The sequence below is a fragment of the Sinocyclocheilus rhinocerous genome, unplaced genomic scaffold, assembly GCF_001515625.1.
Source record: "Sinocyclocheilus rhinocerous isolate Xijiao unplaced genomic scaffold, SAMN03320098_v1.1 scaffold21, whole genome shotgun sequence".
In the NCBI taxonomy this organism is placed as follows: Eukaryota; Metazoa; Chordata; class Actinopteri; order Cypriniformes; family Cyprinidae; genus Sinocyclocheilus; species Sinocyclocheilus rhinocerous.
In genome coordinates, this window is record NW_015641422.1 from 798,297 (window position 1) to 823,081 (window position 24,785).

The 24,785-nt window shown below is 38.0% G+C and overlaps 3 protein-coding genes across 3 annotated transcripts in view; 2 read left to right on the plus strand and 1 right to left on the minus strand.

The window, feature by feature from the left end:
- Positions 1-3,071, plus strand: part of ints3 (integrator complex subunit 3) — a 17,360-nt gene extending 14,289 nt beyond the window's left edge. The window contains exons 23-29 of the mRNA XM_016571405.1: positions 765-878; positions 960-1,008; positions 1,099-1,266; positions 2,027-2,127; positions 2,239-2,311; positions 2,407-2,560; positions 2,674-3,071. Of these exons, the coding sequence (XP_016426891.1) occupies positions 765-878; positions 960-1,008; positions 1,099-1,266; positions 2,027-2,127; positions 2,239-2,311; positions 2,407-2,560; positions 2,674-2,748 (734 nt within the window). The 3' untranslated portion in view covers positions 2,749-3,071. The remainder of the gene's footprint in view (positions 1-764; positions 879-959; positions 1,009-1,098; positions 1,267-2,026; positions 2,128-2,238; positions 2,312-2,406; positions 2,561-2,673) is intronic.
- Positions 3,072-4,613: 1,542 nt separating this feature from the next.
- LOC107754818 (C2 calcium-dependent domain-containing protein 4C-like) lies at positions 4,614-19,870 on the minus strand. The gene is made up of 2 exons (XM_016571408.1): positions 19,857-19,870; positions 4,614-5,432 (listed from the first exon to the last, which is right to left on the minus strand). The coding sequence occupies exon 2, from the start codon at positions 5,400-5,402 to the stop codon at positions 4,722-4,724; it is 681 nt and encodes a 226-aa protein (XP_016426894.1). The 5' UTR covers positions 5,403-5,432; positions 19,857-19,870; the 3' UTR covers positions 4,614-4,721.
- On the plus strand, positions 9,565-24,775 carry gon4la (gon-4 like a). Its single transcript, XM_016571406.1, has 29 exons — positions 9,565-9,633; positions 10,166-10,358; positions 10,551-10,622; positions 11,417-11,625; positions 11,787-11,861; positions 12,024-12,074; positions 12,278-12,328; positions 12,426-12,521; positions 12,606-12,719; positions 13,425-13,589; positions 13,979-14,189; positions 14,269-14,370; positions 14,455-14,495; positions 15,360-15,469; positions 15,559-15,763; positions 15,920-16,006; positions 16,106-16,274; positions 18,270-18,399; positions 18,501-18,648; positions 18,762-18,878; positions 19,001-20,395; positions 21,174-21,267; positions 21,440-21,540; positions 21,640-21,837; positions 21,936-22,079; positions 22,162-22,404; positions 22,543-22,724; positions 23,874-23,976; positions 24,299-24,775. The coding sequence occupies exons 2-29, from the start codon at positions 10,187-10,189 to the stop codon at positions 24,413-24,415; spliced, it is 4,902 nt and encodes a 1,633-aa protein (XP_016426892.1). The 5' UTR covers positions 9,565-9,633; positions 10,166-10,186; the 3' UTR covers positions 24,416-24,775.
- Positions 24,776-24,785: the final 10 nt, after the last annotated feature.

Consider the following 24,785-nt stretch of genomic DNA (forward strand, 5'->3'; position numbering starts at 1 on the left):
GTCTTACCTTAGACCCGCCCTGAGTGAGCTGTCATCAGTCCGCCATTGTTTCACTGCCGGAGCAGATGTAGACAAGAATGGCTCCTATGCGATTGAGGTGTTTTGTTGTTGGATGTAATAATGAACATAGCAGTCGTCATTTACACCCGACATCTGAGCTGCTGAAGACGCAGTGGATTACGTTTGTTTTTGAAGGGAATGCTCCCCCGATCTACCTAAATGTGTTTATCTTTGCGCAAATCATTCGTGATCCAGCCTCACCTACAGAAGAAGTGAGTATAAAGTTCTTTTATGAATCTTTGTAAATCGCCTTTCCTAATAATGTGCTAGTTAGCAAGTTTCATGGCTAAAGTAAACAGTCTCATGAGAACGGCTCATCACCCCACAGAAGAGAGGGGCGGGGTGAGCAGAGCTCATTAGCATTTAAAGAGACATGCAACAAAATGGGTTGCTTTGAAAAGAGCTGTTTTTGACAAGGTAAAAAGGTTGTTGTTTTACACTAGCATTGAGAAATTTTAATCAAAGTATGTTATATACTTTTCATTAAGACCCTAAAGAATCATATCAACTTGTTGAAAATGGGCATCCGATGACCCCTTTAATGGAAACGTTAGTTTTTCACCCTGACAAATGTGAGCGTCAAACAGACGTCTGTGCTAAAAAAGCTTTAGAGTAACATCTAGTTGTTTATCTGTGTGAATGTGGCAGACATTCATCCATTGCTTTGTAAAGCTAATTTTGTTCTGTGCATCTTTGTGTTTTAGTTCAGTCTCTGGACTGGGAAACGTTTGAGCAGTACAGCACATGGCAGCTTTTCCTGGCGCACAGTATCCCTCTGGAGACCATCATCCCCATTTTACAGCACCTCAAATACAAGGGTGAGTGTCTTTCTCCATAGACACACTTTGACTCTACACATACTTGGTCCACCCATAATCCTCTTCGCTCTCTACTCACAGAACATCCAGAAGCTCTGTCCTGCCTGCTGCTGCAGTTACGAAGAGAAAAGTAAGTCTTTTCTCGCAGATGGTTATTAATCTTGTCTGCTGTGGGACACAGTCCTCTCATTTATTTTTTGTTTACTGTGTTGTGCTGAAGGCCGAGTGAGGAGATGGTGAAGATGGTGCTGAGCCGACCTTACAACCAAGAGGATCAGTTCACCACCAGCATCCTGCGGCACTGGGCGGCGAAACACGACGACCTGCTGGGAGAACACATCAAAGCCCTGCTCATCAAGAACAACAACATGCCCCGTAAACGACAGAGGTAATGACATATTCGGCCGTCAGAACTGAAAGATGGATGTGGAGTGTTTAAGGCCCTGGGCTGGGCACACAAAGGTTGAGATTCAAGCTCAAGTGGATTGAATGCAGGGTCTGTAGCCCTGGAGAAACATGAAATACATTAAATATTTATACTGTAAAATTAAGCAATATTATGAAGATCTTGCCAGTGGGCCAGTTGTCTGCCCACTCATTGTCATGACTAGCAAGTATGATGGCCCTAAGACAAAATATTTAACAGCATCTCGTATTTAAACCTCAGTAGCAAATTGCCAATATTGCTAGGGTTTGATTTATTTCACAAATCTATTATTAAATGTCCTTCAAATAAATTATTAAACACACAAGGAATAATTATGTGGAAAATACTATTTTAAGTAAATCTTTATTTGCTCTAAACATTTTGCATCTACTGAATTGAAATCATGAATCTTGAATTTGGAAAAAAAAATCAAGTCATATCACATTATTTTGTTTATACACTACCAAGGTTTTTTTTTTAAGAAAATAATTTAATTCAGCAATTTGAAATCACAGAAATAAATGCCATTTTAAATTTGAAAACAGTTATTAAAAATTGTAAAATATTACTGTTTTTACTGTTTCTGGTCAAATTAATGCAGCCTTGGTGAGCAGAAGAGTCTTTCAGAAACATAAAAAAAATCTTACAGACCTCAAACTTGTAAAAAGTTGTATAATTTTTCAAGACACATATTTGAGTTGTGTGTTGTGTTTTTGTGAAGTTTGAGGAGCTCCAGCAGTAAATTGGCTCAGCTGACCCTAGAACAGATGCTGGAACATCTGGACAGTTTGAGACTCAATCTCAGCAACACCAAGAACAACTGTGAGTTCAACATCAGACTCTTACAGCCCATAAAATGCCACTAAATACTCCGCCTGGTTGTCTGTTTTACTGTTTATATTGATTTAAACCATGTTCTTCTTGTTGTATCAGTCTTTTCCCAGACGCCCATATTACAAGCCCTACAGCATGTTCAGGCCAGCTGCGATGAAGCCCACAAAATGAGGTGTGTTTTTTTTGCTTGATAAAGCACAATTATTATCATTTAAATTTATCAGTCTTATCTTATTTTATCGTAACTGTTTTCTTTTCTTCTGCCAGGTTCAGTGATCTTTTCTCATTAGCTGAGGAGTATGAAGATTCCACCAAACAACATAAACCTCGACGCAAAGCCCCAGCATCCTCGCCACGATCCCGCAAGGGTGCGGCTCCTCAGCCCAGCAATGAAGAGGAGAGCGCGTCCAGCAGCGCTTCGGTAAATCCACGCTCGCAACATGACATCACACCAAAAGCCTTCAGGCCAGCACCCATATTATTATTATCATGTACAATTCATTGTTTAAATGGCCTTTGTTGACTGCTCTCCAGGAGGAAGAGGATTCCAAACCCAAAGCTTCCAAGAGAAAACGGAAAGCGTCTGCAGTAGGATCTGACAGCGACTGAGAGGACAAACCCTCGTCTCCACGCCAACCACACCCAGCATAACCACGCCCCCTCTGTGACGTCACTGGGGACTACCTGCCAATCATCTGCTCCAGCCACTCAGGGGCAGCCTGCCCAAACACTCTCCTCCTGTAGGGGCACAACTCTTTCTCTGGACTCAAATGCAGTGGAGACTGGGAGAAGAGCCTCTGCCTTCTCTAACCACTGGACTCCTCGGCTATTTCAAGCTCGAGAGTTTGGCTAAGTGTGAGGACGGGCGCAGTGGGGGCGGCTAAGCCTGGAGAACCTACATCCAGACTGGCATAGACTGACAGACGTACAAACAAGACAGACTGCCTTAAAGGAGAGGGTTACTTAATGTTCCCCATTGGCCCACCCATAAAAAGTACTTCAAAGAGCAATTACCACTGATGGTAGCGAACCCAGACTGTAACATGAAGTACAGGGATCTTAAATTGATTGAAGATTTTATTGGTTCATTTTGGAATAGTGGAAAGCAGATGGGGTGTTCAGGTTCAAGCCTTTTATCTTTTCATGTTGAACAGACCTTTCCCCTGTGCCCATCATAAATAAAGATTGACGCTCTCCGTCCTGTTTGGACGCCGTGGCTCTTCAGAGTGGAGCCGAGACTTTACAGAATGTCTGTGAGTTTTTATCTCATGTTTGAAATGAAAGCAGGACCTACAAACGGAGGACTCTACTTGATGGACTTTTTAAAGAATTCTTTCTACTGACTTATTTTCATAACAACAGATTGTAACTACGTTAAAGGACTATGATATTAATAAAAAAGGGCGGTACCAGAATGTCACGTTTGAAGTCTTGCATTCTTGTTGGGATGAGAACAAACCTATTGGCTGTCCTCGATAACATACTACCAACACTCCAGTAGTATTTACAATTTCTTTAGTTTGTATACTGAATGTCTACTTTCCTTAGCATGCTGTTTTTCTCAATGCAATCCAACTACCAGGAGTGCAGGGTTGCCAGGTCTGTTACAACACTAGCCCAATGGCTCTTTCCTAAATATCAAGACTCAAAATATGCCATTTACACACCTAAAATACATATTTTACGGTCACTGTTATGCATTATACACAATTTCAGCTTGATATTCGATATATAAAAAAGAAACATCCCTGTTTCATGAGAATGTATTTTAAAGATTATTTTGTAAAATCCAAAAAAGCTTTACATATCTTTATTGGAAAGGGTTTAAATAATGTTTTTATGCTTGTTCAATAAACCATAAGCAATTATTGCACATGCACCTGTGGAACAGTCCTTTAGACATTTACGGTTTTACAGGTAGCAGGCAATAAAGGTCACGGTTACAATAACTTAGGACAGTAAAGAGACCTTTCTAGTGATTCTGAATAACACTGGGTTCCTTAACATGCCATAGTCCTGCTGCAGGGAGGCATAAGGACTGCAGATGTGGCCAGAGCTATAAACTGCAATGTCTGTAGCGTAAGACAAGAGGTGTAAGAAAAGGAAAAGCCATGCCCAGGAACTTGCAAGCACCTCGGTGAAAGAGGTTGAATCTTTTGTGTGTGCGCAAATTACATGTTAAGAAATTTGCTGGAATTAAAAGCAGTTGAAAGTTAGAGAATGTTCATTTTCTTGCGGAGTCTTAAACTTCATAAACTTACATAGAAGAGCTAAAAGGCTAAAAAATCTCCTTAAGAATTTTATAGAACACACCGTTACTTTTGCACAAAACCAGCCCTGAAACTTTTGCCTTAATTTAATACTAGAAACTGGTTCAAGCAAACCAGAGTCTGGGTTGTCTGCTTGCAAGTGAATGTGGTTTTACTTCATCTCTGAAGAAACAAACTACTAAATAACTAAAAATGTGCACAGACTGGAATTAAAATACTTTTATTTTTGACACTTAAAATTTGTTTTCCTTGTCAAAAAGCACAGTACAAAAGGCAGCAGGCTATACTAATGCTGATATTGGTTACAACTTTCTAGAACTTAAGTTTTAGGTTAGGCTTCTTTCTTTTGGGAGTAAGACTCCTCAAGACAGTCAATGGTTTGTTCAGAAGCAGCTCCAGACCTTCTCTCTTGGACCTCCGAGGGGAACAACAGTCTTTTAAGCCGTCTTGCAGCTTTCTAGCAGAGCCGTTTCTGTTGCTTGTGGAATTGGATGTTGAATTTGAAGATGTTGGTGAAGCCAAGGAATCCACCGGCACGGTCCTTTCTTCACACCGTCCCTGCTTATGGAATAAGGACTCTCTCCGGCTGACGCTGGGACTGGCAGCCAAGGTCCGGAAGCCATAAGGTGTGGTGACCTTTCCAACGTGTTCCAGAGACATGGCTGCACACGTCGAAGGGTCTGAGAGATCCTCTGTGGCAGATTTCTGCAGACGTTTCAGCTTCATCTTAGGGGTGAAACGAAGTTTGGCAGAAATGCTTGGTGAGCCAGTGGGAGGCCGATGTCCAGGAGACTGTTCTTCTGGGCTTTCTGGAGATAACAGCTTATATGTGTCCTCATCTTTTTCTTTCTGGCGACACAGCCGAGGAGACATGGATAACTTGGGAGGAATAGTAAATTTTGGGATTCTTCCAGGGGTTAGTGGTAGATTTTGCCTGGAGTACCCTTTGGGTGTCATGATGTTCTCTAAACTGGCTACTCCACAAGCAAACATTGCTCAAACTTTACAGACAAAAACAACTGGCTTCTCTGATTCTCCACAAGATACTGAGCGTTTATTCACGGGAGGTCTTGTTAACTTGTTAAATGTTTCTCATGAGTAGCAGGTGAACATCATTAGAGTTTCACACTTGATTGGCTGACAGCTCAAATTCCACTCAAATCGTTTTTTGGTGTTTAAATATTTTCTCATGTACTGTCTCTTCTATAGCTGTTAATAAACAAATACAAGAAAAGATTTCTAGATTGATTCCCCGTCCAACACAGCAAGGTTGTCCCAAGTGGTGGGGTTATCAGTGATTTTTGAAAACAAATGTTTGTAAACAAATATTATGTATTATTATTTCGTTGAAACTATTGGTGCAGAAATTACACATTTGCCTGTAATTTGAAAAAGTCCGAGGGTTCGGCGAACTTCATGAATATAAGCAAACACTTCCTCTTTTAAAAAAATAAAAATATAAAATTGCACAGCTAGTTCCGGCCAGGTTTTGATCGCATTGCAGATTCATATCACTGCGCCAAATTATTTTCAGTTATTTCAAATACCCTTGCAGCCTACCACAGCTGAAGAAACAGAACCACAAAGACGTTGAATAAATATGAGAAACATTAAGATAAAACTATCACTTAACTTTTTTTTACACTTAACTTCCCTTTTATTATCAATGGAAAGCACGCTCTATCTTTTTCTCTCCCCCGTGCACGCACACACAGACAGACAGAGAAAGACGAAAGCGATCGGACAGAACTGTTGTCAGCGCTGCGACGTGACTTTATCAACAAAACGTGAAATTTACACGTTGCCATTTACATTATACGGAAAAAAAGGAAAAACTGCGGTTTTGTACCTATTTTTGTTTATTCTTTAAATGTATTACAATTCTTTAAATATATTCAAGAAAATATTTCTACTTAGGACATCTTTGCCCCAAGGGTGTCACTTGAGCCTTTCACTTTGAAATAAAAGCAATATTTTTACCCTACAAATCTAAATGAATCACTGGGTCCACAAATATTTTATTAACAAACATAAGAACGTACAATATACAAATAAAATACATTCCCTCACCACTATTATCCTAAATGACATAAATAAATAAAATCATTCAAGCTCAGAAATGATTTAGGTTGAATAAAAATTCAATAACCTTTTAAAATGTGTTCAGATGACATTTACTACATATGGTCAAGAGGAAAATAAATGTCAATCCTATAAATGTATAAGATATATTTGGTTAAAACATTTAAATACCAGTATCTATTATATAATATATAGTTTTTCTATTCTTGCTGATTTTGTTTAATCATCATTTTTATATAATGTTATCATGTCCCAAGAGTTATATAAAATCTGACCGATCGATAGCTTTGACCCACCGTGTTTTTTATTTATTTGTTCATTCATTTATTTATTTATTTTTTCCCCCATTTACTAATTTTTCTCTGTATTTCTCCAGTTTTATCAAGAGATGTTCTTCCACTGCCTCCTCCTGGAAGATGTGCACCATTAAGGGAAGAGAGAGAGGGATCAATAAGAGTTTAAACACACACAGACACATTTGTACATGTCATACATATTTGCCTGCAAAGACACAAATAAATGTAATTGGATGTCATCTTTGCAACACCACCTCCAGACCTGAAACATTACATTTATTCCTGTGCTGCCTAAAAAAATGATGTCTGATACTAGCAAGACTGTGACTTAGCCAGGTCAGACAACTACATTTATCATGAAGTTAGATGTATAAATTACACGTATTTCTTAAAGTTATTAAATGAGAATTTTTAGACTATTAATGTCAGTGAATTTTAGACAAAAGTCTGTATTACTCTAGACCAGGGGTGGCGAACGTCGGTCCTGGAGAGCCGCAGCCCTGCAGAGTTTTGCTTCAACCCTAATCAAACACACCTGAACAAGCTAATCAAGGTCTGAAGGGTTATTAGGAGGCTACAGGCAGGTGAGTTTTAATTAGGGTTGGAGCTGAACATGTGGGGGTGTGTTAGAACGAGCCGTTTTAGGTAGGCGTGGTTGACTCTTAACTTTTATAAAGAATATCTCTTTGGTTTTGAGACTTTAGTCTTTGCAACTTTACAGATCTTCTTTATGCACCAAGAGCTTGTAACACTCCAAAGAGAAAGGAAAAATTGAAATCGCATCATATGACCCCTTTAAATGCATGTTCATTTATTGTTATATCTTAATGTATTTCTTTTGATTATTTTTTTTCCCTTCCAGATTGTGTGGTCATCTCAAGTTCTAATTGCATCCAAACTACTTTATAACTCTCCGGTTCAGAACCGCATACTCTTTCTAGTATGCTAGAATGTGGTTCTGAATTTAACAAATGGCACAGAATCTGCCAAAGACTGGTAGTGCCATTTTCTGACTCATCCACACTCTTCCTTGAGGTTTTTGAAAATCTAAAATAAGAGAAGTTTTGTGTGATGGGTAGGTTTAGGGTAAGGGCACATAATTATTCAGTATAAAACCATTACAACTATGGAATGTCTCCATAAAACATGGAAATCAGTGTGTGTGCGTGTGTGTGTGTGTGTGTGTGTGTGTGTGTACCTGTTTTTCTATTCTGGTGGGGACTTAAACCTGAATACAAACAGACTCATGGGGACTCGTGTCACGGTGGGGACCTAAATTGAGGTCCCCACGGGTAAACAAGCTAATAAATCACATAGAATTAAGTTTTTTGAAAATCTAAAAATGCAGAAAGTGTCCTGTGCGGGGTAGGTTTAGGTGTAGGGTTGGTGTAGGGCAATAGAATATACGGTCTGTACAGTAGAAAAACCATTACGCCTATGGAGAGTCCCCACAAGGATAGCAAACCAGACATGTGTGTGTGTGTGCGTGTGTGATTTTTTTCCCTCAAACAGGTTAAGTGCAAACCCTGCAGATTGTGAAGATTTAACTGGTCATGTCAATCACAGTGCTGACTTCTCACACAACGCTGAAACAAATACTAACCCCTAACCCTATAACCCTATACTGATGATCGGACCCATCCATTATATTTCTGAACTTTGAAGCCTGAACTTTTGTTGACTACTGACTGCGTGACTGAGTTGACCAATGAAATTAGCTGCAGTGCTGGATTTGTGCTTAACTGGTTTCAGAAAAGATCATGCATGGGTCATTCATACATTGCCTTGTAATCATGTTGGTTTTAAACCTAAGCTGAATTTCAATAAATTTTAATAGATTTTGTATAAAAATAATGGGCCTATTGCGTATCACTGCATTATAGCTATGTTATAAAGTGGCCGAGTTATAAAGTGGCAGTTGCATCTATGTTATTAATGTTCAGGCACTTCTGGCTGTTACATAGGCCTATAAAAAATATTATTGGGATTTGGTGATCATCTGGTGATCATCTTTTCCCAGCTAATTCTGATCAAAATCCACCCAACACAAAGCTTGAGAGTTTTATTGGCAGATGACATAACTGCATCATACACTTATAAAAAACAAAAGTTGTTCATTGGCGTGGATGCTAATATAGTTATCGTTTTAGTTATTTTTATGGTTTACACTTACATTTAATCATTTAGCAAACACTTTTATCAAAAGCAACTTACAAATGAGGACAATAGGAGCAATCAAACCAACAAAACGTGTACAACAAAATACACATAGCATTTTTTTATAATAAATAGAAAGAATAAAATGTAGATAGAATAGAAACAGAATAGAAAGAGTTAGTGTTAGAGGGTCAAGTTATTATTTTTTATAATAAAAAGAAAGAACAGAATCGAGAAAGCTAGTGTGTTTTAATAAATAAAAAGAAAACAAGTAGCTAGAATAGAAACAGAATAGAGAGTGCTAGTGTTAGAGGGTCACGTTTTTTATAATAAATAAAAAGAAAACAAGTAGATAAATAGTTTGAGCTTCTTCTCATTTGTGCTGGAATTAAGCATTTGCTAAATGATTAGATGAAAAGTTAAAACTTTTAGGTTGGTCACTTCACTTAGAAAAATTCTTTCCGCTTTCCATATGTCTCGTTTGTCCCTGAAGTCATGTGTTTATTACTTTTTGGGGGGAAAAGCAATAAATTAGTAAAAAAAAATAAAATTGCATAACCTACAAGCTTGTAAATACCCGTTAGGAGACTTTTATTTTCACATTCACTAATTCCGTTCTGGGAACCGGAAGTGAAACGCTTTTGTTGTGCATCTCGTCATCGCATCGCTGATGTACAGTGTGTTGGCGGGTGTGTGTAAAGTATTGAAATTTGTTCATTATGTTTGCACAGAAACCTTTCAGCGTTATTAAATATGACAAGCGGAATATTCTGTTGATATGATGAGTTATAATGGAGGTAACGTTCCTGTCCCAGACAACACTACTGCTTCACTGTAGAAAACTGCTGTCGCTTACCCTTAAAAATAAAGCGAGATATCGAAATATATATATATATACGTTACCAAAACAAATATTTAGAATATAAACTAAAACAAATGTGACCCTAGAGCACAAAACCAGTCATAAGTAGCACATATATTTGTAGCAATAGCCAGCAATACATTGTATGGGTCAAAGTTATAATTTTTTCTTTTATGACAGAAACCATTAGGATATTAAGTAAAGATCATGTTCCATGAAGATATTTTGTAAATTTCCTACCTGGGAATGGGCATAATAATGATCAGAATGAAAAGAATAGGAGTTATTAAGATGCAAGTGTTCACTGTACATCTGTATCATTATTTGTTCTGAGGTATGGATGATATTTATCCCAACAGGTGTGAATATGGCAATGTGAGATGGATCAATCCCGGAAACGGAGATTAAATAAGAGGAAAACTGGGCTTTCTCAGTGTAAAGTGGCGAGAGCTGAAGAGCCGGAGGAAGTTTCTGAGAGCAGAGATGTTACAGACGCTACAGGATCACACAGACACTTCAGTACCATCAGAGCCTCCAGCCCTCAGTCTGACAGTAAGACATCTTTAAAACATAGTGAGCTGCCTACCTGGACAGTTAACACGTTTTTATATTTCCATATATGAATGTACTAGTACTAACTTAAAAGACAGTGGTGACATTACCACATTTACTGTGGTAATACTGTGCTATTCCAGTATCTTGGACCATGTTGTTCATGAGAAACATTTGTGTGACTGCTATCAGGTCAAGAACAGCATGCTGCATGCATCCAGAAGCCTGAAGATGACGCTGAGAAGACCTTGATCATCACATGCAGTGAGTTCTCAAAGGACTCTCCTCATTAGTGATTTATTCAGAGATACATGGACCAGAGGTGCATTTCCCAAAAGCATCATGAGCCTGAGTTAAAAAATAGAGACCAGGGATGGCAAGCACAGCCTAGGTGGATTCATTGGGCAATATTTGGCTTCTTTTTTTAAATTAAGTATTTAAATATTTTTTAGCCAGTTTATCATTTTTTAATTATTTAGAATAAGAACAGTGTTGAAATTAAAATAACACAACTGGCAGAGTAGAGATTCACAAATTTTCTGTCAACTGAACCCTTAAGATGTAAAATATTGACTTTGTATTACTTACATTACAATGTAAATGTATTACTATTAGTATTAGTATATATTACTATATTGTAACTCTGGGAATTAATATTTATATAATTTATCAAAACATTTGCATGTTCATGTTTCTCTGATGCTGGGTAATGGTTCCATTGGTGTTTTAGGAACGTGACGAAATTTAATATAATGATATTAGGCCTAATAATAATAAGAAGAAGAAAAAAACTTTGCAAAGTTAAAATATTAATATTTATATTTTAAATGGTTCACTTTCAAATTTTCCAAACTTTTATGCTTTTAATTTTCTAAAGCCTCAAGTTTTTATATTTTGGAATACTGGTGAAATCCTGTAAACATCCGTTCACAAAAATGTTGGAAATTATGCAAATGCGAAAATAAATGAATGCATAACTGTTGCACTTTGTGTTCCCAAATGTATTAAAACAGTCTGAAATGTGTAGAATAATCATCATCCATGTTGCTCTCTTTCAGACAAGGAACAGGGTGGAACCCGAACGGCAGGCAGAAGGAAGGGTTTGAGGAGGAAAAAAGGCGCGGTCAGTGAAGTAGAAGCTCAGCAGAAGGAAGCCGAAGATGAAATCCAGCCAGAGGTGGAGATTGACCGAGAGCTGGACAGAGAACTGGAAAATAAATCTCGACAACATAACTTGACCTCTGCGAACGTTCGTAGCATCATTCATGTGAGTGTGGACTGCTTCCTCAAGCCCTGTGCAGATATTATTGCCCTATTTCCTCAAGACGCTAGTTACCAATCTTACCTCAGGCATATGAAGCCTTTTGTGATCATCCCTTTGACTTTGCATTCAGCAAGTAGCTCAGCATTTTTACTGTCCATTTGCAGGAAGTGATCACCAATGAGCATGTTGTGGCCATGATGAAAGCTGCTATCAGTGAAACTGAACCCATTCCTGTATTTGTGAGTATAAATGTCCTGCAATCATCTGCTCTGCTGGAAAGTGGTTGACAGCTGGTTAACCCTGTATCGTGATCAAGATGTATCATATTTCATATGCAAACTTCTAAGGCCTCTTAATTAAGAGCATGATCAAAACTACACATTTCTCTCTCTGTCTCTCAGGAACCCAAGATGACCCGCTCTAAACTAAAGGAGGTTGTGGAGAAAGGAGTTGTAAGTTGCTTTTATTGCATAGAAGGCTGTAAAGTGACATATATTATACTGCTACATATTTACAGTTATCTATTTTAATTTTGCAGCATTTATATTAGTTGCATAATTTAATAGCTACTTGACATTTCAGGTTGTTAACATGCTTTAATTGTCCTCCCTGGACATGAATAAACACAATGAGGTGTTTTTGTTTGTTTCTGTAGGTCATTCCCGCTTGGAACATTTCACCAATTAAGAAGCCCACAGAGGTGAAGGTAATCAGCAGAGTACCAGCAATAAAACATGTAGAAGAACAGGAGCAGACTTTTATATATAGAATATAATATTAAATGGTGTATGCATTTACTGAAGGGTCCCCAGTTTGTGGATATTCCTTTAGAAGAGGAAGACTCCTCTGATGAAGAGTATCGGCCTGATGAAGAGGAGGAGTATGAGACAGCTGAGGAGGTTGGAGAGAATGATTTCCGTATTATTTGATACTGTTTTGTCCTCAGTGAGTTTGTAGAGACTGTTTGTGTGTGTGATTGGTAGACTCTTATGGAAAGTGACTTTGAGAACTCATCATTGTCTCCACGGTGCAGTCGAGTGAACCTCCACAGATCACACTCTGAACATGAGGAGGATGGAGCCAGCAGCTCTAGACCGGTAAGACATCCGTACATGGACATGCTATAGCTAAAAAGTAATACAGTTTTTCAGCTTTTTGTTTATTTTCATTACCATTGCACTACACTACCATTCAAAAGTTTAGGGTCAGTTAGATTTTTTTATGTTTTGCAATTTAAAACAACTCTTTATATATATATATATATATATATATATATTAAAATGCAATTTATTCCTGTTATGCAAAGCTGAATTTTCAGCATCATTGTTTCAGTCTCACATGATCCTTCAGAAATCATTCTATGTTAATTTGTTGCTCAAGGGAGGAACATTTCTTATTATTACCAATGTTAAAAACAATTGTGCTGCTTCAGATTGTTGTAAAAAGATTCCAAGATTCTTTGATGAATAAAATTTATTGAAATTTTGATATCATTAGAAATGTCTTTACTGTCACTTTTGGATCAATTTAATGCATCCCTGCTGAATAAACATTACTTTCTTTCTATCCTCCGATGGGTTCTTGCCCTGAAATAACTTTATGACCTCTGTTTTTTCCAATTAAAGAAACCATCATCTCAGCCAAACAGCAATTTTTGCCAAAATTAAAAATGTTTCATGCCAGAAGCAGAATACAACATAGTTTAAATCAGAGATGATATTAAAATATCTTTTAAACTCTCAAAAACAAGCACAAATCAATTACTATGCACAAAAACATATGTTTTTTACCCATTTCTACAGAACCTTCACAGATCCAGGCACCTGACAGTGGCTGTCACCCCAATGGGACCCCCAACACCACCACCGGCCCCCTCCAGGGCCCCACCGGACTGCAGCTTCTTAGAGAAACTCCATGCGGTGGATGAGGAGCTGGCCATCGGCCCTGAATGCATGGAGTCATATCAGGTGCATCTCATGCAATATTATTACCATTTGAAATAGATATTTTCTTGTAGAATATATATATATTTTTTAATTTATTTTAGAATATTTTTTTTAATTTATTCTTGTGATGTAAAGCTGAATTTTCAGCATCATTACTCCAGTGTCTTATGATCCTTCAGAAATCATTCTACTATGCTGTATAATAAACATTATTATAAATGTTGAAAACCATTGTGTTGCTTAATGTTTTTGTGAAAGCCATACTATTTTTATTTATTTTTTATTTTTTGTAATGTTCTGTATTGTCAAAAGTTAATGGATTATGTTCGTAGTTAATGTGATTTTTCTGCACCTGTTGTTACTCAGCTAATTGTAATGTTTCTTCAAACTGAATCTCTCTTTGGCATTAGAGTGTCAGTAGTGCTAATGGAGAGGAGAGCCTGATTTCATTTCGCACAAGATCCAAGCGCCCGCTGAGGAACGTCCCTCTGGGGCGCCTGGAGGCGGAGCTACGTGCTCCTGACATCACTCCAGACATGTATGAGTTAGGCTCCGCCCTTGAGGACAGAGAATGGACGCAGTGGCTGCAGGGCCTCATGAGTTCAGATATGGAGAATGAAGGTCCAGACAGGCTGAAATACTTACCATGTATGTGCTTCCTCATATGTGTTTCTCAAAAACTCTCTTATTCTCTTGCCAGAGGAGGGTGATGATGAAGATGACCCTGAGTACAATTTTCTGGCTGATATTGATGAGCCTGATGTGGAGGACTATAGGAATGACAAGGCAGTGCGAATCACCAGTGAGTTCATTTGAGAGAAATGATTAGCATATCATCTGTGCTTGTTTTTTAGATATTAATTACCTTCTTTCCTTTGTTACTCAGAAAAGGAAGTCAATGACTTGATGGAGGAGCTATTTGACACAGTAAGGATTTCATTTTATATCTTATATTCTTGTACGTCCCTAATAAAAGGATTGTTTTTCAAATTGCCTGATCAGTTGGGCCCTTTGATTTCCATGATGCAGAAAACTTGGATGGAATTGCAGAATACAGTAATTTGTGAATATTAAAGTGCAAAAGGTCTGCTATTGAAATATGAAGTCTGCATGTTCTGCACACCTCTGTGAATGAATGGTGTGGTTTTGTCTTATTCACACATACTGCGGCCTCACTAGATAAGGACATGAACACATAAACTTCATCTCCAGAGCTGCTTTATGAACTTCTCACCATTTCATTTGATAAAACTATCATCAGATACACAGAAACTCATAAGAGCCCAACAAAATAAAAGTTCGGTTTAACTTGAAGAACAGAAATCTCTGCAGCCGAAAAATGAAAGCAATTTAATTTGATGACATTTTAAAATGTAATTAATTGTATTTAAAATGTAAACTAAATGTAAATGTCAATTAAATTAGTACATTCATTTGATTGCCACCATTTTTTGATAATAAAGGTGTATTAAATCATATAACAGAACAGACAACACAGAATTCAAAAAACACAAAACACAATTCATAGAGCATTATTATTTTTACAATTTGAATAAATTATTAAAATGCTTTATGAATTCAACTGATCAGACACCCTTTTTGATATTTAAATAATCCATTAAAACAGAATCCAGGAAAATGAAAACAGAAAACACAGAATTTGGGGAAAAATAAATAGATTTCATAGGGCCCTACTAGTCAAAAGTAGTTCAACTGTCAAGACCTATCTTTACTTAGAACATGTGTCTGTTTTTCTTCCTCTGTGCTGAACCTGTTCTCCATCACCTGTAGTTTCAGGATGAATTAGGGGGTCAGGAAGAAGAAGGACATGAGGAAGAAGAGGAAAAAGAGGAAGAGGAGAGTTCCCTGCAGGAGCCGCCTGGCAATCTGGACAATATTCAGTATGTCCATCCGTAATTTCACAACCATCACATCATGTATACAACTGATATACAATTGCACTTTAAGGTGAAATGTTTGCTATGTTTAGGTATGAGGATCCATTAGCAGATGTCTTGAAGCAGCGATATCGTACAGTGCGGGAGCAGCTGGCGGCAGTGAAGAAACGGAAAGCTCTGTTGGAGAGTAAAGGAGTGTCAGTACCTCCACCCTGCCCTCAACGCCCCTCCAGCCCCATAACATCCTTGACCATGAACACAGCTCAGAAGCTACAGCTACAGCAGCAGATCCAGCAGGTCTAGAACGACTGATGCTTTCATTTGGTCAATTTAAAGAAGTGCAAACTTTTCTCCAATGAGTTTCTCCTTTGACTTTTCATTATTAGGTTCTTTATGTCTTTTAAGAGAAGTTTGGGTTTTTTTCAATAGCTGTGTGTGTTGTTTATCCTGCAGCACGTGCAGCTCCTCACGCAGGTGAACATGTTGTGCAGTTCGGTTAAAGGTCTGGAGACAGAGGCTTCAACAAGCAGACAGTTCTTGGTGAGACATGCACACATATTAGAGAAACACCCCATGATGTACACAGATATATGTTAATTCTGTCATTTTCTCTCTCTTTTTTCCATCGTACTCTCTCAGTTGGAGCTGCAGATGTTTGCCCAGCATGGAGACCAATCCTGCGGTCCAGTAGAGCATGGCTTCACCAGCATCTTCAAAGCCTGCAACCTTCAGGGTGCTATTTCTCTTCTGGAGGAACTAGATCAGTCACCCAAAGGAGACTCTACAGTCTCGAGTCCATGTTTCCCTGGTAATTTATCTAAACATGCCTGTCCTTGCATAATTTACCAGGGTTTCCGTGGGGTCATAAAACGTTTTAAATTTTGTTGTATCAAATTTAAGGCCTTAAAAAGCCTTAAATTGTACAAGAACTTAATTATGATTTCAGAAGGTCTTAAATTTGGGGACCGAAAGACCAGAATTGCGATATGGCTTAATGTGACGATTAAACTTCAAAAGGCTATGATTTTATTAAATAAACACAAGTGCTGGGCGTTTCAGAGTCCAGTGCTGCCCTGCTTTGTGTTCTGCTGTTACCGGGGAAACAGTTATATTTGTGCTGTTCCGAAAGCGCATCCTGCTGGCAGAGAATGAATTTGCATTTTCAATAAGCCTGTTTTATTCAGGACCGCATTTCTAGGAACCTATAGGCTAGTTTTTCTTTTATTATTATTATTATTTTTATTAATTTTTTTATGTATATATTAGCAGCTCATACTATTCTATAGCACTTGCTATTCAATTCTGTATATTATTATTTTTAAGGGATTATGTAGTTGTTTAATTGTATTAGGGTTGTGACGGTGAGGAAATTTTCCCACCGGTTAATCGACGTGTGACAACATCGGGGTAAAACAATTGTGGTACAAATTAGTGTGTTTAGTACATTAAATATTGTAAAATAATTTGAATACAAAAAATAACTTACAACATCCAGCAGTACAGTGAACTGTTTTGCACAGCTAAATAGGCTAAAAAGAGATTGCTGACATCGCCTCACACACTCAAGTTCATGCCAACTCTTACATAAAAAATAAGATGGAAAGATAAAAAATGAATAGTTTCCATGGATCTAGTCTTTGCATCTGTTTGTTTGATGTTTGAATCAGGTCTCCTCTGTTGGAATAGAATTGGCTAGATGGTGCTGTCCTAGTAGAAATGCGGTCCTGAAACGGCAGCCTCCAGTATTGCAGGAACACAGTATTGGGGTTGTTTTTGTTCAGACCAATGTGAAAATCGACCCATGTTTTTACCCTGCAAACACACAGAGCTGTAAATGTGAACTGGTGGATCGATAAGAAGAATAATCATTCTTTTTACAGTCATTTTACAGTTTAATAGTTTACTATAGACATTGCCCTACCCCGTTCATATGGTATTAATTTGATTTGTGCAGGTCTTAAAAAGTCTTAAATTTTAGCTTAAAAGTCCTGCAGAAACCCTGTTTACATATTTCCTTCACTGTCTAAAACCCAGATTTGATCAGTGTAAGTTATACTACAGATCAAAATCTTTTGCTTTGTGCTTAATGTCTGATTGTAGTAGTGATTAAGAAACAAAAATGCACTAGAGCTGCATTACACTACAAAATCTGAACAGATTTTAAAACGCTACACATCATACACTTTCCGTCTTTGTAAACAGCCACAAAGGAAAACTGGGCATCATACACTACCAGACTTTAACGTTGTTCAGATCACAACAAACTCACGCAGAAACGTGCGCCTTGTTGCTAGGAGACGCTTGACAAATGAAAACAATATGCGTTCTATAATCGGCTGAAAATATCAAACATGTTTAATATCCTCCGACTGGCTGGAATCATAGTCTGAAGCAAAAAAATTGGAGTCTGTGACCGTCATACACTACACTATTTTCTATGAAATCTGTTAACTCAAACCTAACTCTGACTTTCGTCAATTAGCGTCGACTTATCCAAACTGTATCGGGGAAATCGGAGCAAAGGTCGTACTGTGTATTCCAGCTTTAAAGTAAAAAATATATTTTTTTGTCAATTGTAAATGTAAACTTTCTAGAGTTAATCTTTTTACTCTCCAACTCAAACCTAACTCTGACTTTCGTCAATTAGCGTCGACTTATCCAAACTGTATCAGGGGGAAATCGGAGCAAAGGTCGTACTGTGTATTCCAGCTTTAAAGTTAAAAATATATTTTTTTGTCAATTGTAAATGTAAACTTTCTAGAGTTAATCTTTTTACTCTCTGTTTGCATGCTTTTTTGGGTAGGATGTCAGTTTCCTGCTTCTTTGGCCTGGCTTATGGCGACTCGACCGGTGTTTCTCTACCCAGAGCTACTTCCTACAATCCAACTGCGTCCTTCTAGATTCAAAGGGCCGTTTACTCCAGCAGAAGATTGGTACTTGAGTCATGCATCAGCCTGAATCGTTGCACATTCTTATAAAGGATACTCAAACCACACTGTTGACTGATGTTATTTCTCTTTCTCTGTCTCCTCAGTCTTGTTGTTCTAGGTCATAAGCACTTAAGAAGTACCCTAAACCCACTGCAGATGACTTGTCGCTTTCTGCTTGCTACTAGGAGCTTTATCAGTTTAAATTCACACATCCGTGATGCGTGTCATAAGCCCTTTCCCAACGTCATCAAGGTGAGTGAATGAACACAGTGTATCGTGTGGATTCTTACTGAAATGACTGGTTTTCACACGTGAAAATGCACTGAACAACAGGAAATGGGATGTTTTTCCCCCATGTTTTTTAGACATACTTTGTGACTGGAAAATGCCCACCCATGCCCTTGGCCTGTAAGAGGGTCAGTCCTTCTGACCATCGCCCCCCGGTGGAGAGAGAAAAGAGCCTCATGCCTAATTGGCTCTCGGTAATAACTGCTTATAATCTTGCTCTGTTTTTGTCATTTCAGTCCTTCTGTTCTTGATTCATTGTTCCTAAATGGTAAGCATCTGATTTATGTGAGTAATGTTCAACCTTTCTCTTCTGTAGAAAAACCTGAAGCGCATTTATGAGCTTGTAAGCATGTTTAACCAACCATCTGGAAACTCCCAGACTGCCAATCCAGCAGAAGAAGCCACTGAGTCTCCAGGTCCAGGAGCACACTGTAGCCTCTCTCCAGGCATGCATTACCCTCCCAGCCTTCCTGAGGACCTTGCTCAGACACTTGAATCTTCACCTGGCTCCTGCAAAAAGAAAAACGACAAGACTGCTAAATCCACCAAGCCTTTAAAACCTCCCCCGTCAGCTGAGGAACTAGAAGTGTTTCTGAACCAGTTACCAACCCTTTTACCAAAAACGATCACAGTTCCGAGTCCATCACTTTCAAACCCTTCTCATCTCGCACCGGTTCTGAGGTCATGTGTGTCTGGAAACGGAGCTATGAATGGGCCTTTCATAGTATCTAACGTGTCAAACGTGCCTCCGATGGGACAAAACCCAGGTGGAGCAGTCGTCACTTTACCGCCTGCTCCATTCACACCCGAACTGAGCTCTTCAAGGACTGTTCCTGTGAAAAATGCTGTAGGAACACCAATGGGCGTCTCTGGTTCTCCACAGAGAGCTCAAGTTGGTGCAACCCAGGGGGACGTAATCATCACTTTACCTGCTGCTTTGCCACCAGAGCATATAGCTGTGAATCAAACTGCACAAATAGTCACCTCTAACATTGAACCAAGAGGGTCAAACCTCATAATTACTCTTCAACCACCTCCGCTTCCCAACACTTTAAAATGTCCCACCACCATCATAAAGACATCCAGCACCCCACTGACTAAAGATCGCGTTAGTCAGCGTTGTGGCACTCTGCTTAAAGTTATCTCGAGGGACTCTGTGCTAGCTCAAGTACATCAAAAACCTCTAAATCGGTTTCTTCTCCTTCCTCCAGGCTACGTACTTGCAAGCAGCAGCCTTGGCCATCAAATAGCTGGACAAGATCAAACCTTGAAACACTCTTCAGCTCTGAATAGCAAAGAGATGAAACTTGGGAAGCAACAGAGAACTCCAGACACTTTCCAAAGCACTGATGGGCCACAAGGAGGTCCACCAAAGATAACATCCGTTCTTGATGCTCCTACTGAGTGCTTACAAGAAACCACAGCAGCAGAGGAAGAGCTGAATAGTGATGATGGAGGATTGATTGAGAATGAGTTGGAAGAGTGTGGTGAGAAGGACCCCAGAGAGCTGTTTCTCACACTTTCGGAATCCTCCGGGAGCCCGACGGCCAGCATTGAGGAGGAAGACACTGACATGGAGATGGTTTTGGGCAGGAGAGAGAAACTAGAGAAGCAGAACACAACAGAAAGGGAAGGCAGCAATAGGCTGACGGGGGAGGAGGAGGAAACAGGTGGAGATGTTTCAGATGTCCTGTTTGTGCCAGAGCTTCAGGTCAGATCATTTTTTATACTCTTTGAGATATTTATACTGAATACTAATTTTCTGTTTTTTTCTTTTACTGTAATACAAAAAAACTCTCATGCTGTAATACAAAAATAATTGTATTTGATATTATTATTAAATAAATCATTATTCTATAAAATATATAAATGAAAGTTTTATATACAGATGCATTTTTATTTTTAAATCATTTTGATTATTCTTTTTTTACATATTTTATATTATTTGTTATAAGTTTTTAAGTATTTAAGAATCCTGTCTGTTGGGAATTACAAAATAATTGTGTAATGTCTACATAATAATGTTATAATAAGAAGAATTTGTCATGAAAGTATATGTTACAATGCAAAAACGTAAAAAGAAATTCAAAATAGGCTTCTATGCAATATATATATATGTGACCCTGGAGCACAAAATCAGTCTGAAGTCGCTTAAGTATATTTGTAGCAATAGCCAAAAAAATATTGTATGGGTCAAAATTATTGATTTTTCTTTTATGCCAAAAAATCATTAGGATATTAAGTCCTAACAAATCATACATCAATGGAAAGCTTATTTGTTCAGCTTTCAGATGTAAAGTGATGTAAAAAATTGACCCTTATGACTGGTTTTGTGGTCCAGGGTCACATATATATTATTGTGAGATATTGCATATCTCATTTTTACTTTAGTGGCTTGTTTTTATAAGATTCACCCAATAATAGCAGTTCCTGTTCATGCATTTTATATTTATGAGATGTTTGATTAACCTTGTCATTGTAAACACCAGAAAACCATTGAGAAATTCTCACATCTGGCCACAAAGACGAGATCTGAAAAGGAAGGAAGTTCAGATGATGGAAAATCAAACCATCAACCTGCAAGTGAGTTTAAGTCATTATGTAGGAGTCTAAAAAAAAAACAATTTTATTGTGAATTGAGTGAATTCTATAGCTGCAACATTAGTTGTAATAGTTAAGCAGACACATTTACAGACATGTTTATTAGTGTGTCATGTCCTTCTAAATCGAAACTGAGTAAATGTGGCGCTCACAGGTTCTGTGGAGAGCCCTTTGGTCATTTACGATGATGCATCTGATGACGATCCTTACAGAGACGCTAAAGATGTCGCCTTAGCCCAGGCTTACCTAGAGAAGGCAAGAAATACTTAAATGCACACAAATATTAATGTTAATTTTTATATTGTGACAGGTCCATTTTATATCCGTCTAATATTCTGTCTGTCTTTCCTCCAGGTGTATGAGGTGCTGCAGATGGTGCCTGGGAAAGTGGACGAGTTCCTGCGTGTTCTGTCCAAGTTTGAGAAGGATCCAGAAAGTCGCACGTCACTAGAGCTGCTGACGAGACTCAAGCCTGTGCTGAGCGACTGGCCTGAGCTGCTTCGGGATTTCGCTGCCTTCCTGCATCCAGATCAAGCCAGAGAGTGTGGCCTGGTAGAGCACAATTAACAATACTCTCATATTCATGGCTAAAAATAGCACACATGAGGTTTCATGGTACAAATGATGCTCTTCGTAATGTGTGGCTTTAGCTGGCAGAGCAGCAGGCGTTTGAGCGCAGCAGACGGTTTCTACGCCAGCTGGAGTGTACTTTTGGAGATCAGTCAGATCTCTACAGAAAGGTGGTGCATATTCTACAAGGGGATGCTTCACAGGATCTTCCTGACTTCAGAGAGGTATTCAAAATCGGCACAAGCAGACAAGCAGTGCTTCCTTCTTATTCTGGCATTCGATCATCTCTTCTCTTTTTTTTTTCAGATGAAAGCTCAACTAAAATTGCTGTTCCGTGATCACACCGACTTGCTGGAGGCATTCTGGGAATTTTTTAAGCAGCTATACCCACAAGTGCAAGATGAGGATCATGCAGACAGTGTGGAAACCATTCAGGGCTTGGAAGGAAACCATGCATGTCAACCAATCAGAACTGTCTTACCAGATAAAAAAATGGAACCAGTCAAAACAGCCATTAAACATAGAAGAAAAAGAGATAAACATGTTCAGGTATCACATGAAGAGAACGTCTCTCATTGTTGACTTTTCTTATATAGTCAGTGTCTATAAAGATCTCAAGCCATCTGAATTGTATGCATACCACATAATCATAATGTAATTTGTTTGTTTTATCCTCTTCTCTCTTAGATGGCAGAAACAAAAAAGATCAAGGCCAAGAAACACAGTGTGGCAACAGAGTCAAAAAAGAAGGCAGCTGAATCTTCCTCAGTGGACAGTGAACAGTCTTCATTTAACTCTACAGGAAGCTCAGTCTGTGCCAAGAATATCTCTCGCACACCAAATGGGAAAAAAGTAGTCCTCTGGACGAGGTTAGAAATGTTGTGCAACATTTATTTCTGACTTTACGCAATATTTCCAGTTTTTGACTGTAAATCATGCAATTTCAGAAATATATTGTTTTGCTGTTATCAGGGTTGTGTGCAATTCAGAATTGAATTGGAAGGCCCTTTAAACTTAAGTTCAACTCCTGAAAGTAAATGGAGATAACAAACAGGATGCGGAATTAAAATTAAAAATTGAAATTGTGAAAATTTAATGAAATGTAAGGAAATGTAAGTGCTAAAAGATCATCACATATGGTCTCACTTTAAACCAGATGCTATATAGAGAGAGGAATATGTCTAATCAGGGTGTTCTGTGTGTATTATGTGTTTTTAAAGAAATTAATACTTTTATTCAGCAAGGTTGCAATAAATTCATCAAAAGTGACAGTAAATGCGTGTATAATGTAATAGAAGATTTCAAATAAAACATTTCTTTAGAATTTTCTAAACATCTAAGAATCCTAAAAAAAATCTGTCACTGTTTCCACAGAAATTTTACGTGATTTTAACAGATAATAATCAGAAATGTTTCTTGAGCAGCAAATCAGCATATTAGACTGATTTCTGAAGGATCATGTGACACTGAAGACTGGAGTAATGATTCTGAAAATTCAGCTTTGATCACAGGAATAAATTACATTTTAAAATATTTTCAATTAGAAAATGGTTATTTTAAGTTGCAATAATATTTCACAATTTTACTATTTGTACTGTATAATGTTTTGATCAAATAAATCCACCCTTGGTGAGCATAAAAGACTTCTTTCAAAAACATTTTAAAAGAATCTTACCAATCCCAGACTTTGAACGGTAGTCAAAATTAGTCCAAATTTGTTATATTTTGTCGCTTATGGTGAATAATTAAAATCTGTGACTGTTTCTTTTAGTTACAGACCAGTAGTTTCTTTATCTGTTTTTCCATCTAAAATTTCAATGCAAAATCCTGTGGATTATAGCCAGTTTTATTCAAACTCACAATAATTAATTGAAAGGAAACCAAAGCTTCATTTCAGAATTTTACTCAACCCTGTTTATTGTGTAGCTATGTACCTCTACTGAAGTTTGAGCACACATTTAAATGTATATTCATGGTATGAAATGAATGTTTCTGTGTTTTGTTTGTGTGATATAAAGGGAGGCAGACCGTGTAATACTGACCACCTGTCAGCGGAGAGGAGCCAAGCCGGCCACGTTTCATGCCATTGCAGCCCAGCTTGGCAACAAAACAGCCAACGAGGTTTGCTTTCTTTCACATTCAGAGGCTTTTCCTCTCAAAGATCATGACCAGGTCGTATCTCACCCTGAAATCAAAATTAGAGGGTAAAATTTACTTGAAATCATAACATTCCTTAAAATGGACTCGATGCGAAATATCATTTATTTTTATTTTGGGGCAAAATATGTCCTAGACGGGCTTTCTGAGATTCACTTCTTGATCTTAAACATTTTCCTCAGCAGTGTGCAGTAACCTTTCATGAAGTCCAGTGTATACTGCAGTCAGGTCGACCGTTATAAATCACATAGTTGGAAGACAACCAATGTTTCCTTTTTCTCCTTAGGTTTTGGAGCGCTTTCAAGACCTCATTAAGTTGTTCCACAAATCCAGCAAGTTACATCACACAAGCCAGTCGGACACAGAGATCCAGTCCGGCACGATAGAAGATGAACCAGACTGACATTAAAAATGTGCTGAACAATAAGACTTGAAGGATGCGTGCAGGCTGGACCTGACGCCTGAATTGAAGCAGAAACAATGTAACACTTTAAATCTGTGTTCCTGAAGCACTTGAACAAAAGAAACACCGTGTGATATTAAGAAATTTGGATTAAAAACATATTTATGATTCTTGATTTTGAAGGCATGCACCAGCTTAAAACAGTAGTAAGACATTAATTGTGGAGTTAGTGTTACATTTTTCTAGGGGATGTAAAAATATTTTTTCTGCCTAAATCAACAAAGGCATTAATAGTTTCAGAAATTACAGTGAATTGTCTTAATTATTATTAATATGGTTTCATAATAATTATATGAAGGTTGCGCATATC

Bases quoted from the DNA above. Each gene is read 5' to 3' on its own strand.
- LOC107754818 (XM_016571408.1), bottom strand. From the start codon at position 5,402: ATGTTTGCTTGTGGAGTAGCCAGTTTAGAGAACATCATGACACCCAAA.
- gon4la (XM_016571406.1), top strand. From the start codon at position 10,187: ATGGATCAATCCCGGAAACGGAGATTAAATAAGAGGAAAACTGGGCTT. The intron at 14,496-15,359 runs GTAAGGATTTCA...CATCACCTGTAG, and splicing joins TGGAGGAGCTATTTGACACA to TTTCAGGATGAATTAGGGGG. The intron at 21,838-21,935 runs GTAGAGCACAAT...GTGTGGCTTTAG, and splicing joins AAGCCAGAGAGTGTGGCCTG to CTGGCAGAGCAGCAGGCGTT.